The 13688-nt window shown below is 44.6% G+C and overlaps 2 protein-coding genes across 2 annotated transcripts in view; one reads left to right on the top strand and one right to left on the bottom strand.

Moving 5' to 3' along the window:
- T265_02377 (hypothetical protein) overlaps positions 1-11859 on the bottom strand; it is a gene marked incomplete at both ends in the record, with an annotated part of 30919 nt that extends 19060 nt beyond the window's left edge. Inside the window, 4 exons of the mRNA XM_009166610.1 lie at positions 2801-2965; positions 5409-5561; positions 8648-8738; positions 11697-11859. Of these exons, the coding sequence (XP_009164874.1) occupies positions 2801-2965; positions 5409-5561; positions 8648-8738; positions 11697-11803 (516 nt within the window). The remainder of the gene's footprint in view (positions 1-2800; positions 2966-5408; positions 5562-8647; positions 8739-11696) is intronic.
- On the top strand, positions 9454-9801 carry T265_02378 (hypothetical protein; the record flags this gene model as incomplete). The annotated part of the gene is made up of 1 exon (XM_009166611.1): positions 9454-9801. The coding sequence occupies one exon, from the start codon at positions 9454-9456 to the stop codon at positions 9799-9801; it is 348 nt and encodes a 115-aa protein (XP_009164875.1).
- Positions 11860-13688: the final 1829 nt, after the last annotated feature.

Genomic DNA, 13688 nt, shown 5'->3' with positions numbered 1-13688 from the left:
CAGTTAAAAATGTTCTAGAAACTTTTCCGGATGCACTGAGTGCTCAGCAGGAAGCTCTTGACTCGGGGCATACCTCCTCTGCGGAGCAAAACGATGAACGGCTCGTACGTCAATCCAGGCGCAAACAGTATGTTTATGAATCGTATTACGATGGTTGCAGTACAAAGAAACGGCTGCCGTCTGATTTTACAGACGGGTCGGATCGTGATCCCAGTGGTGACACCACTTTGTTTGCAAACATGGTCATAAGTTCATCAGCTCCAAAAAGACTGTAGTTCCTCCCGCACCTACCAACTTCTCAATCTTCAGATGTACTACTCCGACGGTCTCGAACACCAGTATTATTCCCGTTTATGACGCGCCACCCGTCCCGGGTGATGCCCCGATGATATGTGGAACGTACGTTTCGTTTCATCACCACCATCTAGGTTCTATCACCAGTTCCACATATACAACACTTCCTGTCATAGGTGATCCGGAGCCACACAGTTCTACCTCGCTTTTCAGGCTTTCTTAACATACCGTGTACTTTAATTTCCAGAACGAACTTTCCAAATTCAAAGGCCAATGTAATTTCCCCAGACCTGGCCAACCTCATTCTCAGTGAGTAAATCACCATGTTCTAACTAAACTATTTTATATAGAATTTGGGGAGGATTCGCTCGTTGCTCCAGAGGCTGCATATGAAACTGGACGCTTTAGTACCGACAAGCAGTTCTCAGGCACTCAACCACCCCCTCTTCCGCTGTCATCCATGGATGATCTCCGTAGTATGACGAACATCTCAGAGATGGTCCACGCTATGCACAGCTGGTAAGTATTAGTTGTAGTCACGATTATTGATTTCTCAAAGATGGAAAGGTGGCTCTTGCAGGAGGCTGGCGATGTACAACTGTACGTGACCAGCATACCTACATGGACGTTGGCACCAAGGCTAGCCGTAATACTTAATTGGCGCGGAATAAATGAAAATGAACCCTTCGGGTCAACCAGGCTGGCCCAAGGACTTATTTGTAAGTATTTAATGGTTACTTTATATTTAGTTAATTGAACAAGTGTCTGGATGAAATTTTATACCTATCTTTTTCATTACACACGGGACAACTGAGAAATTTCCGAACACAAATCTACGGCAAATAAAGAAAATCGTTCATCGCTGGCTGGAAAACGAACGGCGGAAAGTTCGGGAACGCCTGCAGAGATCCACCAAGAGTGACAAATGATTCTCCCCTGGTATTTTTTTGAAACTCATTCATAAAGATATTTGTACTTGAAAGCGCTTATTTATGTTCTGGAAGGCAATACGCTGAGGAATTGTGTGGGGGTAGATGGGTTATCACGGCACGGGAGCGTGGTGTTTAGGAAGTTAGCGAATCGTACTAGAGAAAGAAATAAATGCATATGGTGGGCTATATTCGCGCATCGGACGACTTTAGCTTAGGTGAGGATGGATGCAGCAACTCCGGTCCTGAGTACGGATTTTCCGCACTTGGGTGCGGAAGCTTGTTTCAATTCCCCACAGAATCTTCACCCGGGTGCGGACATTTCTGCACAGTATCCGCACATTTCTGCAGAAATGCTAACTGTTGTATTACTGCGATATCACCTTAGGAGGAGAAGTGCAACCGGGCGGAAATGCATGGGGTTGGAATGGTCGGTTGAATTGTATGGTAGATGCGTTTTGGGATACCACGAGGAACATGATTCCAAGACAAACGTAAACGTGAGTGGTCACTTGGCAGCATACCTCCAGAGTATAGGTCAAGTGGAGATGCCAGCATGAATATCGGGTGCGATAAAGGTTTGTGAATATCGGCAGTTTGACCGATCTGCAGGAAACAAAGTCACCTGGGGGTAAGGAACTCATCAGATGCTCATAAACTAACAGTACCGTCTTAAGGCGGGCAGATAGGTAGGGTCACTAAGAGTTTCATACACTGGGGCGCGAGCAACAGTATCCGTGAAACCAAGTGATATCTGACACATTTCTAAAGTGTGTTTCAATTGGTTTGGTACAAAACTTGGCACTTGGACTGAATCCAGTCGAAGCCAAACATAAAATACAACAGAAAATTCAGTTTGAGTAGAGGATATATCTTGATCGGTTGTGCTAGTACGGTGTCAGATTTCCGATGTCTCTTCACACTGGCGTAGATGGAATGCGTTAACTCTAGGCAGGAGACGCTCTCTACGTTTTGGCTTAACAATGTCTTATGTTCAGGAGGTTCATCGAACAGCAAATATAGTGTTTATACTATTGGTTGATTTTCAGTAGATGCTTTTGGGAACCAATTTTGCACGTGTTGATCGCCGTCATCGGAAAACGATCCGATGGCTAATGCACCTGCAGCATCTTCGAAACTGAGGATCCCAACTTCTGCGTTATAAATTTGATTCGACTGAAGGCTGAAATTGCAAGAGGATTTAGCTAAGTGGCTGTAATGCAAAATGCTCAAAGGATGTTACTCAGTCCTACGGAGAAGTCAGCGCCCGTCTGGATAGCGAATAGGATCTAGGAGTCACTAGCGTCCACTCCAGCGTAGAACCTTGGTGCTTCTCCGTCGTCCTACGCAAGTTATCTAGACGAAACTGTGAGATGAAAAGAAATGTCGTTTTGGTTATAACAAATGTTTGCCGCAACCTGTGGTGCTAAAAGCGAACGGTGAAACACTTCAGAGAAATCCTCCAACGCGACAGAGGTTACCATTTTTATCTCCTGAAGATACAAAGCGGAGTAATCCGTGGAACAATCAGAAAGTAACAGGAAGGTTGCGGAGGTGTGCGTGTCCAACTCACCTACCTGCATTGCGCAATCCAGCTGAGTCTGTAAAAGTTCTTCCCGCTCATGACTGCGTCTTAGTTTGGCCATCGTCTCAGCTAAACGTGATTCCAACCGCTCTAACTCGTCCTTGGTTTTATCGGTCTGTTTTTCCAAGTCGGTGGTACGTTGTTGTGCCACAGAGAGCTGCGCGAATGCATCGGAAGGGGACACAGAGAGAGAGAGAGAAAAACAGAAATTTGGCTTAAGAAGAAATAAAGACTACTGTGTCCACCTAAAGTAAAAGTAAAATCCGGCTCCGGATAGAGGAAGTAGAAGAATAGAAGAAAACAAAAGTCTCGTCGGGTGTCCTGAAAGCTAGCGATGAACCATGAGGAGATTGGCTGAGGTGTCCGTCAGCGACAATAGAGAAAATATTGACTGCCGCTGCAAGCTTAGAAATAGTACCTCATGTAATAGCATTAAGTAGAGAGGACTTCGCAACCAGAAATCCTCTGTAAAAAAAAACAAATGGAACACAAAAGCAATGGAGCACTGAGATGCACATTAACTCGGCGTTTGAATATCAAGGTTGCGAGTATTGTGGCACAGAAAGCGCTGAAAAAAACTTAGAGATGGAGGGTTTTGAGTATTCTGTGTGAAGCTCGGTGAACAGATCAGAAAACAATGGAGAAAGAGGGAGACAAATAGATTAGTCCTCTAGTGCGGGAGGGCTGAAACTCAACAGGGATGGCTGGGTGTGAATGGGCCCGTTGAAGGGTCAGAAACATATCAAGTTGTCGAACAAAGCTCGAATTCATAGTTCGTTCAGCTGTAGCTAGCTTTTGGTGTCTAGCTGTCATGCCACACGAAGGAGGCACGAGGGCTGGGATACTGCCAGGTCGCCCAAGCCTAGACAGGGGAAGTCGAGTGGCAGAGGTCGGGTTCGAACAACGGAGCTTCCGGTCAGTAGATTCGCGCTCTGGCCACTTGGTCCATCTCGCCACGGATTCATAGTACTCGTGTGCGGTCAGTCTTTCTCTACGGTTCGGTAACTTGAGAACTCTATTACGCGAATGTATATAATCTTTCGGTTTTCGACCATCCCTGCCTCTGACGGCTAGCTTCTAGCAAGTCAGTTGATCGAACTGGTAATATGTTGGTATGTAGACCATAATTTGCAAAGGACCAAATACACGCCCAAGAACTGGTATACTCAAAATACAAAATCTTTACTAGTTAGACCATTTTCTTCGGACGTCAACAGAGTGACTGATACAAAACGTTGTCTGATTAACCTTAGCCCAACTGGAAACGAAAGGAGGCGAGATGGCTCAGTGGTTAAGACGCAAACTTACTGACCGGAAGAACCGTGGTTCGAACACAACCTGTGCATCTTGACTGTTTCTGTGTAGGTCTTGGCAATTGGGGAGCGTCTCAGTCCTCGTGCTTCCTTCGGGTGGCATGGCAGCCAGGTACCGAAAGGGTGTTACAGCTGAACGATTATTTATTATTGCTGTTACGGGAACGAAAGTATAGCTGTCAGACGATGATGCAAGCTATGGCAGCCATGTATGCGCTACTTGGTGAAATGGGCAGATGTAGTCCACAGGGTCGCTGGCAAAAGAACAACCTTATCCATATTTAGATAAACTTCCCGATAAGGCAACTGGTCGCATCCATGCACAGATTTGTCACCTTCACTCACATAACCGCATCTAATAGCTCAGACTACCTTGCTCATTTATTTCTTTTCGCCCCTGGTAACCCAGTGCATCAGCAATGTGCGCCAGTTGCTCCCGGGCATGACTCAAAGCTGAAAATGATGATGAAGTTCAGGGAGATGGAAGCAGAAGGCTGCCTCTGATCAACACATCATAGTGATGATGAAATAAAGCAAGATACACCACGTCCCGACGGTGAGGTTGACGGTTACAGAAGGTGTGGTAATGAGGCGTACAAATCTATTTTTAGTAGCGTCTACCAAGGAGATTTAAGATGTGAGGGGTCCGTTCCAAGCACGGTAGCAGCAATATTCAATGGTGGTGTGAAGTGGAGAATCTTAACGAAGCTGAATTTGATGAATCAAAGAATTCGAAAAGGTTACGCGTGTTGTTGCAGTCGGCTTCCTCTGGTAAGGCTGGTGAACAGGGCTGTGACAGCACGATCGTCAGTGGATAGGAACCCGTTGGGAACGGCAAGATGCAAAATGACGAAAAGTGACGCCACCCACGAAAGAGTTGTCGTGTCGTTGAGAGCAAGAAAAGCGTCCGAGAGGAACTGGTTATGTCGTGTGTTGCATCCAGATTACTCAGCGTAGTGTTGACTCGGTTGTGCATTTTGANTGCATCCAGATTACTCAGCGTCGTGTTGACTCGGTTGATCATTTTGAAGTAAGGTCCTCATCAACTAATCGACAAGCTCTCGCATCACTGAGCAACCATTTAGCTATCTCAAGGTAGTCCGCTTGTCCATGACTACAGTTGAGGTGTAGGCTTACAGTAAATTCCTGTATGTTGATTTTTTCATACATAGGCCAGCTAAGACAACCAGTGCGGCGGTGCGAAGCCGCTGCTGTTGCCACTAAAGATCATGCTCCACTTAACAATAAGGCACCTGCTCATGTTTCGTATGCCTATGATACGCTTACCTGTTTGGCCATTTCACTGTGTTCTTCGGTCGTAGGCAGTTGGGCTAAGTAAGATTCCAATTGTTTGAGGCGTTCCGTTTTGTCACGAACCGTCAGCCTGTAGCTTTCCAGACTGTTTTGAGCTTCAGCCAACTGATGCTGCAAACATTCATTCTGAAACAAAAGCAGTGTATAAGGTTGCCGGTGGAAAGTGGTTCACAGTCTCTCGGTATGCTTCTCTGAAAGTAGGCAAAAAACGTTCGACTGAGAAAGAGCACGGACAACATATAGGTGATCTATGGGTGATTGAAAATATGGAAATAGAATGTACCTCCCGCTCGAAGTTCTTCTCAGACGAGGGACTGACTGGCTTGAAAACTCAACCCGCTGTGCAGTAGAGTAGTCGATGACACCGAATCATATGATAGCCTTGAGGCGTGGGCTTCATGGGGGTTTGTCGAGTCAACGCTTTTGTTTCAGCGGTGCTCATTTGCGTCCTTATGTGGGGATTTATTTAGAAGTAAGATATTACTATATTATACGGTTCAAGTGCCAAGTTCACGTCACTGTTCAACTGACGAAGAGATATCAATGATAACCAACGAAAAGATTACAATACCCTTGGAAAAGCATGGTGTAGGCTGCATATCCCGAATATATGTGTCAGATTGCGGACTACCAGTAAAGAACTTATATGAGTTGAGCATCACACCTGACGCCGGTGACGTTTGGTTGTTCAACTTTAAAAAGCGTATGTTACAAGCTCTTTCGTAGTGGATAGGGACTGGGAAGCATACACTGCTGTGACTCATTCAAAGTAAACTATGAGGTGTCCGCTGCGGTCAACTCACACTTCACCATTTAGAACTTGACACACAAAGGTAGGGAACATTCGGAAGTACTCACGGTCTCGTTCCTCAATGTGTCGGAGGGCTATCCTCACTATTCAGTCAAATGGCGGTTGAATAATATCAATCAATCAATCAATCAATCAATCAATCAATCAATCAATCAATCAATCAATCAATCAATCAATCAATCAATCATCTGTCTGTTCAATCAATCAATCAATCAATCAATCAATCAATCAATCAATCAATCAATCAATCAATCAATCAATCAATCAATCAATCAATCAATCAATCAATCAATCAATCAATCAATCAATCAATCAATCAATCAATCAATCAATCAATCAATCAATCAATCAATCAATCAATCAATCAATCAATCAATCAATCAATCAATCAATCAATCAATCAATCAATCAATCAATCAATCAATCAATCAATCAATCAATCAATCAATCAATCAATCAATCAATCAATCAATCAATCAATCAATCAATCAATCAATCAATCAATCAATCAATCAATCAATCAATCAATCAATCAATCAATCAATCAATCAATCAATCAATCAATCAATCAATCAATCAATCAATCAATCAATCAATCAATCAATCAATCAATCAATCAATCAATCAATCAATCAATCAATCAATCAATCAATCAATCAATCAATCAATCAATCATCTGTCGTATTCTCTCAGTACATAACTGACACGCAACTCGGATGAACCACGAAGGTCAAGATACCCCCAGGCGTTGTTAACTCCGTATTCAAGACAAAGAACCACTTTAGTCCAAAAGTTGTAAGATTCACTAGCAATCTACAATCGTGACTTGTCTGGTATTATCTCACCCCGAATCAAACTTCCCTCCCACTCCAGTATCAAATGGTGCGTACGGTGAATAAATGGCATTGAACTTGACTGAGTGACGAACCAAGCTCTCACCTACGATCAACTAGAATCCTTCGACTGATTCTCCCTTACTTTACTTTGCCTTACTTCAATTTGCCTTAGAACGACCACCTACCAGGACAGGAGTATCTGCGATACATGCTCTCAGACACAGGGATCAGTAGTAAGGATTGTACAAATTGCGAACAAGTGTTAGTTCGAGTGGAATACACCACAGAACCAGTAATGATCGAGTTACCCCATATCGCCTTTAACTGTACTGAACCAAGGTTTCTGGTGTCCTCCTAGGCGACAACTTCATCTTTCACATGGTATTAGGGTCAACGTTTGCTTGGTGATTTCTGTATCGTTGTGCGCAACGGATGCCCGAACAATTGCAGACTTCGTCGTCAAGAGAGCTGAGATAAGCATGACAGACGTCCCCGGTCCTCATCATCACCTCAAGATGACAATCTCTCATTATGAGACTGAGACACCGGTAGTCTAAAATCACTGCCCGTATAAGCTACGTTTTGCATTCATAAATCAGAATCAGATAGATGGCTAGGTTAGGTATGAAGATTTTCGCAGCTGCCTGTAGAATGTCAAACCTAGCGAAGTTTATGTATGCTGTTGACGACTTTTGATCAATCTTACTGCTTATGAAGAAGAAAAGTCGATAGCTTGAACACCAACCCCAGAGAAAACCATTCTGCTGCAAGCCTGGTGAAAGATTAATTTGATGCTCGTTCGAATTAAATGCTCACAGCAATTTAGTGTGCAAGAGTTCCAAAGCCCACTGACTACCAGCTAAGTAGAACGAGACCATCAAGGGACTGGCCAACAGACTACTCTCAACTTTTCCGCAGTTAAACGGACCGAACGTATCCATAAGCGCCTCTGACGTACTGAGCGGTACCAGCTGTTGGATTCCACACCCTCGGGTAAGGCAAGCCTTCACTTCATGGCGGTACAGACTTTTGAGTAACAGCTAGTTGAAGTATCCCTGAACAAAAACATACGTTCTCCCACAGCATTGACGGCTCAGGACAACAGCGTCTTGTTTGGGTTTGTGCAATCCACAGGTAACATCTATGCACCCAGCACATCAGCGACCGACACGAGCAACTCGCCTCACGCGTGACTTGCAAAGCCAAACGATGGATCCTCTACGCTTACTAAGTTTTGGTTGTATTTGGTCGAAAATTAATTTGGTTTCTGATAAACCCATTGGGTCATGACGAAAATAGAGCAACCCTAAAATTAGTCTGCACACTTATGTGTCATTGAAGGAAGTCCACTGATATACGAAAGGGTCTGATCAGTGCGGTAATCATCTACGAGAACAGGATGTTCGGGTGCAATAAGAAATCCGGAGTGAGACAGATTGATTTCTCAGAGGCAGTCTTGGCGCGTTTCTATCACGGAATGGGTCGACAAATCACTTTGAGTACCTTAGCAGTATTGCATACTTGGAGAGTTTTAGTCCTGCAGGATGATGGTGCCACAAACTTACCTCTTTAACGGCTGCTCCGAGTTTGGCTTCATAGTCGGCACAGACCTTGGCATGTGCTTCCTTATACTGCTCCAGCTCATATTCCACGGATCTGGAAGATAGGGGGTTAAAAGATACCCTGAAAATACATTTCTTTGAGCAAAGACGCACGTCACGGGAGGGCTGGGTTAAAATATAAAACACAGGCAGAAGTGACGCAACATTACAAAACCAACGCACATCATATTCTTGAAGCAGTATAGAGGAGGTACCAGCAACCTGGCCCAGAGGGTTAAACAGAGAAACATCGCCGAACGACAGCGTGGACTGCTCAACGGGTAATTTACTCCCTTCTAATGAAAATAATGCAGCGTGCACCACAGTGGTACTTAGTAGAAGATATAACTCAGAAGAGGTACGGGTGGTTACTGGGTACACCGTCACTTAAACACCACTGGCAACTTGCAAACCGCGTCCTATCACCTCTGTTCTGTTCGGACAACAATCTACTCGAAACCGTATAGCCCTTTCGCCAAAGGCGATGTTAGTTTTCATGGCTGCTTTGCTGAAGTTTGATCTGTCGAGATAGGTTCGATCATGATCACCTTATCGTAGTGCTCACTGGAGAAATGCATTGCATATTCCGGGAATACAAGAAAAATCTATCCAAAAAAGTTGCCTCAACTCCATGGGGGGTGGGATTATATGACACGTCTTTATCGCCTTGTGCAACTGATGGTCAAAATCCTTTCCTTCACTAAACGGAAAACGGTTCTTATTATGTTGAAGTTTGAAAGAAGCGCAATGATAGACGAGCGTAGTGGATAATGATGCGAATTCCCACAAGAGCAGTCAAAGACAGGGTTTTTGAAGTGTTGAGCAAAATACTAGGAATACTAACACAGGCCAAGCTGGACAAATCAGATTTGTCAGCCTCTCACGTAGCGACCTTTTACAATGGACTGGCACTACACTGGAAGAACATGGAGCAGGTTATCTACAGGAACATCCGAAAAGATTCCAAAGAATTTGGCAGATGCTGGTCTCCAAGAGCCACTGAACATCAAAACAGTAGCCCTGCACTAATCTCTGTTCAGGAAGGGGGATTCGGCGCCGCAAACCCGCTTTGTTATCGGTCACAATCCAACTTTTTTTTCACCCAGTCCGACTCTTAACGGTTGCAGCGATTGCACCGGTTCACGTTTTTAAGCCTGAAAAAAAATCCATTTTGAAGACTTAAACCGTTAAATTGAATGGAAGCAGGCAAGCCATGAGAAACGAGGAATGGTGCTTCTTGTGATCACGAAAGTTCTTAACGGGATAAGCTGTATCAAAGTCCTAATTACCTTATTGGCACTTGCATCAAAATTACGCTAGAATTCAGACTCAGTCGGAACGCTTTTGGGATGAACAGTACGCTAACGCAGGATGATGGTGGTCATCTGTTGCCACCATCTCAGTAACAGAAGTATATCAGAGCTCAACGATGATTCTTAGCTGCCATACAACCATGAAAAAAGGACAAATGAGTCGGGACTACATACAAAGCAAGCCAATCGAAATCCGAAGTGCTGCAGACGGTGACTATGTCAAAATCCGTTGGCATTGAAAAAGCCGTCAGAAATGTGACATTTTCCGAAAGGTAATAAAAACAATTTAGAGATCACTGCAAAAACTTGTCAGCTAGAAACAGCGGTGTATGGCTATTGAGATCCGATGATGGATGAACGACCGGAAGGCCATGGCCGAGAGAATTAATTGGCGTCAGGTAGTTATACTTTTTCAGGCGGCGAGATTTGCGCAACCCACACACGAGCGTCCTTGGACGAGTTACTGGGCCCCGTGTGCCTCATTACAAAGTATTCTGTCTGGTGGTCAGTCAACATGAATTCGAGACACGCATTGCTCGATTAGTCTTGAAAGGGATAGAAGAGTCGTGCAGTGCTTTTCAGCATCGGTTAGCTTCGTTTACAAGACCAAACCTACATTGAGAAAAGTGTCAACTCCGTCGCGTCAACAAGATAAATGTTTTTATAATTCGTCGCCAATGCCTTTGAATGGGGCGTAATGGACTCGCGAGGCGGACGGTCCTCCGATGTATGAAGTGGACTAAATCCTATCGTGGGCGACATTTTGCTTTCAAAAACGACCTGACGTAGCTTACCTATGCCCATTCGATATTACATTCAAACCTAGGCAATGCTGGCATGTACTGGTAATATTTCTAATCCACAATCCAGGATGTTGGCTAGAGAAACTTTAGAACAGACAGAAAATGTCCCATATATGATTTTGAGGGAGCTGTTCCTCCTGAAGAAATGGGGAGATACGTGCCACAGCACAAATGTGCTCCGAAGGGTCTTTGCGAGGGGAAAGTACTGCTATTAGTATCGGCAGCAGTAGCATGACATTAGTGTTCAACATTGACGATTCGCTAGCATACAGGGAAATTCTTATACATTCGAAATTGGAACGCATTCTATTGTCTCAGCTTCACGTTGGTTACAGGGAAAGGATGACTTACATTTCTATTTAAAATCATTTACATTTCCAAATGATCCAACTCCAGATGAGCTGCCAGTTGCACACTCGACCGAAGTGTGTGGTCAAATGCCAAGTTTGACCTCTCGTATACTAGCTATTGTGACCTTGCGTGTTTAATGGACTAGAGAGGGCTCCGCTCAATGCGCAAACTTCGCGAACTGACAGGAATACAACCCACATGTTAGGGTGATTTTGTTAAAGAACGAAGCGGCTCACCAATTTAAGCATTTGGGTCAAATGAACAACGGACAACGGACGCTCTTCTCCAACTAGCGGACTAAGCAGTCAACTGGTATATGGAGTACAGGCGGGATGTACGGTAACCACGAGAAAAACAACAACGGGAAACTGCGAAAAATGGAAATAAACGTGAACAAACATAAAAAAGCCTCCGAACAACAGTAGTTAAGTCGGCTCAGACTTTCAACAGAGGAACGGCAGAAAGAAGCTGGAGAAAGCCACATGGAAGACAGACGTCGTCTAACAAGTCGAACTTGAAGGTATATCAAACCGCTATTTTACTTACCCTAGTTCGAGATTCGCATTCTTTTGACGCTCATTTAGCAACCACGTAAGCTCATTTACTCGCTGCTGTAAGAGCTCAACCTCGGTTGCGCGTCCATCATACTCCATCTATATCATAGGCATCCAGTCATAAACGAAGGTTACAAATAAGCAGCACTGCTCATTCTGAAGTGGAAGCAAGATATAAGATCCCTTGGAATTTCGTATCCCACAATCAGCAAAAAACGATTCATAAAAGAATAAAGTAACACATACGATTTTATGTCGAACCTGACTTTTATATTCGGATCATCGAGACTGTTATTATCTGCATAGAAAACACCGCAAACTGTCGATGTTTTATCGCATTGACCAGTTTGTTTGCCTTGCTCGAACACCCGTATATGTCACTGGTCTATTGCCCTTTTCATTGTGACGACCGCAGCGTGAAAAGGGAAAAAGCGAGGTCTTCAATATTAGTCTACGTCTTCAGGTAACAGCGGCACAAACACAGCCGATATTCTGTTTAAGAGCACGACACCAGTCGGCCAATTTGTGGACATCTTACTCATCCGTACGAAAGTCCAGTAAACAGAAAGGAATGAATTTTAGGTGGGCATTTTGAGAAGCCCCAGGGCCCCTCACAGGAATGTTTGATAGCCTGTAGACTTAAACCATGCGCAACGAGGATCGCGTGGAGCCCAAAAGGGCATGACGATAACACAGCGCTTGACGTGATGGTGGCTGGCTTCATGCTGCGTTGTTACATCATTGTTCGCTGACCGCACGCCCTCTTTTCAACGGAGGTTTGGGTTGAGGAACACATTAGTAAAGTGGTGGACGGGCAAGCAGAACACACGTGAGTGCAATATTGGGACATTAGCAATACTTACTGCACCCAACCGCCGCCTATGCGCCGCCTGAGAAGAAATTCGCTTGTCAGCTAAATTCTGAGGCTACCAGAAGCCACCAGTACTCTAAGAGTTGAAGGTGTTCTAGGTTGTTTGACCGGAGCAGCAAAGTTCCCTGTTCATAAATTAGGGCAACTCTTATGATTGTCCTGTATGCAAATTTTATCATCTTTGAAGACGGAGACGCAGAACAAGCTCCGTTGAATAAACTGAACACGACCATACCACCTTTTGGCATGCGCATAGCACCTTCAAAGTGCAAAACCGTGCTTCATAACGTACAGTCTCTGGACAAACTTCTCACAACTCAAGGAGAATCATGGGAGGTTGTGGAGAATATTGTACACATCAGTAGTTGTATTAGCTCTGACCGAAGTTTGCCCGATAAAATCAGTGCACGGATCTCAAAGGCCAGAATCACGTTTGCTAATTTGTACCACCTGTGGAGTCAGAGGCATATAACTGGGTCTCAAGGGTAGCGCGTATTCGGCTACAGTATGAGATGTGTTGTTGTATGGTGGCGAAACACGGCCTCTGAGAAATGTTGAGGCGTCTTCGGAAGTGTTGCTGGTGTCAGATGGCGTCAACGAATAAGTAATGACGCAACTAGAAAACGGGTATTTGGTTGTGCAGTAGATACTCCAGTCATGAAGAAAGAACAGCACCATCAACTGCGGTGGCTCGGCCATGCGCTACGCATGGCGAACCGCCGTATACCGAAACGGGTGTTGTTCTCTGTGCCCCTTCAGAATGGCGCAAACCACGAGGTGGTCAACATACAACTTAGCAGAAGGGTATGCAAGAGATAACGAAGAGTTTAGGTGTTGTTGGTGCAATACGCTTTCAAGGATGAGGATGTGCTTGGCTAGAGACATTTCAAAAAAATGGCGGTTGATCGATGTCAGTGGCGTTCGTGTTATCAGTCTCCTTCCAGATTGTCCGGTTGAGCGCTTGGTAAAGGCAGCTCAGAATGCTTGGGACAGGCCAGCACCAGGTCACCTCCCTCATCCACTCTTTTCACTTCTTTTCATTCTAGTAATCACTCAGCTGTAACAATCATTCAGTGTCCAGCTGCCATGCCACCCGAAGGAAGCACGGGCGTT

The sequence above is a fragment of the Opisthorchis viverrini genome, assembly GCF_000715545.1.
Source record: "Opisthorchis viverrini unplaced genomic scaffold opera_v5_29, whole genome shotgun sequence".
NCBI classification, from domain to species: domain Eukaryota; kingdom Metazoa; phylum Platyhelminthes; class Trematoda; order Opisthorchiida; family Opisthorchiidae; genus Opisthorchis; species Opisthorchis viverrini.
The sequence above is the reverse complement of the archived record's forward strand: the minus strand, read 5'-3'. Positions and strand labels throughout refer to the sequence as shown.